This window comes from Bison bison, unplaced genomic scaffold, assembly GCF_000754665.1.
Source record: "Bison bison bison isolate TAMUID 2011002044 unplaced genomic scaffold, Bison_UMD1.0 scf7180017864345, whole genome shotgun sequence".
NCBI classification, from domain to species: domain Eukaryota; kingdom Metazoa; phylum Chordata; class Mammalia; order Artiodactyla; family Bovidae; genus Bison; species Bison bison.
Genome location: NW_011494917.1, coordinates 3,749,144 through 3,753,491, shown reverse-complemented (window position 1 = coordinate 3,753,491; position 4,348 = coordinate 3,749,144). Strand labels below are relative to the sequence as shown.

Sequence of the window (4,348 nt, the reverse complement as noted above, 5' to 3'; positions counted from 1 at the left end):
CTTGAGATAGATTTATTAAAAAAAAAGTCAATGCCATGAAAACAAGCAAACAGAAACCTTAAGAATTTCTACATTAAAAGAGACTAAAGACATGTAACCACCAAGTAACACATAAGCACTTGGGTAAGAAAAAGCTATGAAACATTTTGGGTAACAACTGAGCAAAGTGAAATATGGACTACATAGGAGATACTACTGATTTTTTGAAGTGTGATATTGGTATTAGGGTTATGTAGGAGACTGTGCCTACTGTTTGGAGATGGATGCTTAAGTATTTAGGGGTAAAATGTCATGACGCCTGCAACTTACTTTCAAATAGTTCAGCAAATGAACGTGAAAGTCGCCCAATCATGTCTGACTCTTTGCGACCTGACCCCATGGACTATACAGTCCATGGAATTCTCCAGGCCAGAATACTGGAGTGGGTAGCCTTTCCCTTCTCCAGGGGATATTCCCAACCCAGGGATCTTATCTGTAAACTGAGATGAGACTATGCCTATCTGTAAACACTGAGGGCAGGAGGCGAAGGGGACGACAGAGGATGAGGTGGTTGGATGGCATCACTGACTCAATGGACGTGAGTTTGAGCAAGCTCTGGGAGATGGTGGACAGAGAAGCCTGGCGTGCTGCAGTTCCTGGGGTCACAAAGAGTTGGACCCGAGTCAGTGAATGAACAGTAACAAACACCACTAATAACTGATAATTAAACCTTACCCGACTGGAATTCCCTGGTGGTTCAGCTGTTAGGTGCTTTCACTGCCAGGGCCCAGGTTCAATCCTTGTTCAGGGAACTAAGATTCTGCAAGCCACATAGCACAACCAAAATAAAAAAGTAAAACTCACCTGATTAAAAAAGTGTAAAAGAGCCCAATATTGTAAGAAAAATTATTTAGAATATACATAGAAAAAAATCTGGAAGCAATATGCAAACATTTAACAGCAGTTTACCTTTCAAGTTTCATTTACCAAACTCACATTTTATGTTAAAATTCAAACACTGTAGAAATGTCTAATAGTGAACATATTTTAACTGGGAATGGTTTTTAAAATCCCAAATATGTATTTATTGGATGACTATGTAACAGATGCCCCTTTACCACGTGTCCAGCAGCTGCCTCCTTTCCAGGGGGCTGAGGGGGAGCAGACAGACAAGCTGGGGAAGAACCACCACTAGAAGAAAGTGCTCCCGAGAGGAAGCAATGAAGCTCCTGCTTTCTGAGAAGCAGCCTTCCCACCACCAATACCCGCAGGCTCCTCTGACAAACGGCCTCTTTTTAAAAACTAAGGCTGACTACTCTTTGTTCCTTCTTAACAGCAGAGAAGAATTTAGACAGAGGGTTGTAAAAATACAAGGCTTGTTTTTCTTCTGACTTCAATAATGCTAAAGTTCAACACAACTATATGTGCTGATGGTACTCTGGAAATTGGCGGTTTTGCAAATGAAGAAAAATTATCTTTCAATTAATGAGGCATTAAATGTTTCAAAAATGTCTTTCCACAATAATCATCTTGCCAAAAGAACCCACACAATACCAGTAAAATGGGGGAAATGGGAGTAACACTGATGGAGAGTACCACCATTGGCTTGTGATACGTGTTACCGTTCTGCAAGATGGACCACTGGGAGAAATCCAGTCCAGGTACACAGGCTCGGTCTATATGACTTCTCACAACCGTGTGTGAATCAACAATAAAAATCTTAATTAAAAAAATTCTTTTAAAAGGATCCACACACACACTCATGAGGACAAAGTAGGAAGCAAAAATCTTTATTTCTGAAAAAATTCACATTTATTAAAAACAGCAATTTCTAGCCAAATAATATAAAGCATTTTAAATTAATTATTTGAAAGTATGTACACTCTTTGTATAAGTGAACACTTTAAACTGTACAGATTTAAACAAACAGTCATTTAGCAAACAGGTTGGATCGCTATTACCTACTCAGTAAGGTGTTTGAGTGTTTCAGAAATAAAAGATTCAAAGCACAAGAATGAGTGCCATCAAATATTTTTATCCTGAAGAACATCCTCTGCTCTGTACATCAAATGAAATCAGCCATAGTACTGTACAATAATCATGCCCTCATTTCTTTGGAAAGGCTATTTAAAAATCAAATGTACATAGAATATACAAAACTGGATATTTTACAGTTTATTTCATTAAACACATATTTAAAATAGTAAGTAGAAGTGAGTAGAATCTTCCTAATTCATTCATTTCCTATCAAAGAATGAATATGGCCCCTCTTTACCTTCTACCTTCCCAAAATATACAGAGTACTAAGGTCTATCAAGCAACATCCATCACCAAGTTACACTGAGGTGAAAAGCAAGTGACCCTTTAAAATGACAGACATCGGGGTGTGTAAACTGTCCGCATGTGGCGGGAGTCTACTTGAAGTGGATGAAGAATATAGTCTCACAGAGTGCGGTCTGCTGGCTACGTTCCAGAGCCCTTGTTAGCGTTCTATCTCTAAACTAGTGTCTGAGTAACTCAAAATTCACTGTGAACCAAAAAGCAGGTGACATTTACTGTAACATCAGAGGCAAAACCAATTCAATCAGGAAACAGGTATTTGTAGGCAAACTCAAGAGATGTACGTGATTAATCTGATGATCCCTGATATCAGGCAGTCCATTTCAAGGCATGGGCGGTCTTCACCAGTTTGTAAGTAAACTGTATTCTGCTGTTGCAGGCTGCCGATCCACAAGGCTGGCACGCGGCACAGCCGCTGTGAATGTTCGGGACATAAAAAGTGCTCGCTTTTCAAAGAACTACGGAAATGGAAGGCAATGTGCAGAAAGCTGGTAACCCTAAGCATCGTGCATGCGACCTGCTATTCATCAGGCTTCCTGGCCGCCTCAGTGTGGCAACCTGAAGATGCCCTAATTGGTACCTCCCCCTCACAAACACTGCCCACTGTACCATGAAGATTCTCATTAAAGATACGCATGTATCCACCACGAGGAGGCTGCAGCCCCGGCCTGCTCTGAATGCTCTGTACCAAAGCCATTCACAGTACAGGTTCTGGGACCTTACACGAGGCCCTTGCATTTTGAAACTACCTCACATCAAACACGCAGAAAGAGAACACCCTGAATCCCCTGGAAAGCAGGACGTCTCAGAAGCAGCCAATCTACTCCAAACTAAACTTCAAAGTGAGAGGAGAGACATTATAAATAGAGTGTAGAAATAACATTTCTGGAAGTAAAAAAAAAAAAAAAAATAGTACTGTGGAATGCTCAGTGGTTAAAAGGACTGCAGTGTTTCTTGCTCTAACAAACCTTACTCTCAGAAGTTTCCTAATTAGCTGTATTTCCGTAAAGCTCTTTGCGGTATTTACTGTAACCTATTTTCACCGCATCTTTCTTAAGAACCATTTCCCTGTGTGCCCGCCACAAGTTTCTCCCCTTAAAAACTTACACTGCTTGTGACCATTTAAGTGAGGCAGTTATCAGCGCTCATAGACTATCTAATCTTTGGCATTTTGATGTTTTTAAAAGGGAAACACAAATCATTGCCACTTTGCTTCCATTTCGTTCTGTGATCAGCCCTGAGCGGCGGCCGTGTGGTTCTGGGGACGTCCCTCGTCCAATTCCCCGGTGTCCTGCAGCCTCTGGACCTGGCAGCCCGTTCCTGCCAGCTGGCCATCTATACGCACAGCCCAATGGGCCAAGTTATTTAGAAACGGACAGTAGGAGGTTCAGCTGAAAAGCAGAGAAAGGCTGTGTTAGTTCCACTGTGCAATACCGTACTCGAGAAAAGGTGTTCAGGTTCTCACAACCAGAACAACAGGGCAAGTCTAAAATTTTTAAGAGACCAATAAACCCAGCTGTAAAGTAGAACCTGGACCCGTGATGGTCTGACTCCCGAAGCAGCCCCTGGGGCACTGCGCATCGTGGGGTCCTGTGAGGAGGTACGGCCAAACCTGGACCCTTAACTCGTTCAGAATCCGATGAGGAAGACAGAAAAAAACTAGACACCAACGCTGACAAAAAACAGAAGTAGCTCTCAGTTCAGTTCAGTTCAGTCGCTCAGTCGTGTCCAACTCTTTGTGACCCCATGAATCGCAGCACGCCGGGCCTCCCTGTCCATCACCAACTCCCGGAGTTCACTCAGACTCACGTCCATCGAGTCAGTGATGCCATCCAGCCATCTCATCCTCTGTCGTCCCCTTCTCCTCTTGCCCCCAATCCCTCCCAGCATCAGAGTCTTTTCCAATGAGTCAACTCTTCGCATGAGGTGGCCAAAGTACTGGAGTTTCAGCTTTAGCATCATTCCTTCCAAAGAAATCCCCTGGCTGATCTCCTTCAGAATGGACTGGTTGGATCTCCTTGCAGTCCAA

At 42.6% G+C, this 4,348-nt stretch overlaps 1 protein-coding gene across 1 annotated transcript in view; it reads right to left on the bottom strand.

Moving 5' to 3' along the window:
• Positions 1-1,753: 1,753 nt before the first annotated feature.
• Positions 1,754-4,348, bottom strand: part of COG3 (component of oligomeric golgi complex 3) — a 61,725-nt gene continuing 59,130 nt past the window's right edge. Inside the window, exon 24 of the mRNA XM_010854627.1 lies at positions 1,754-3,710. Coding sequence (XP_010852929.1) covers positions 3,681-3,710 — 30 coding nt within the window. The 3' untranslated portion in view covers positions 1,754-3,680. The remainder of the gene's footprint in view (positions 3,711-4,348) is intronic.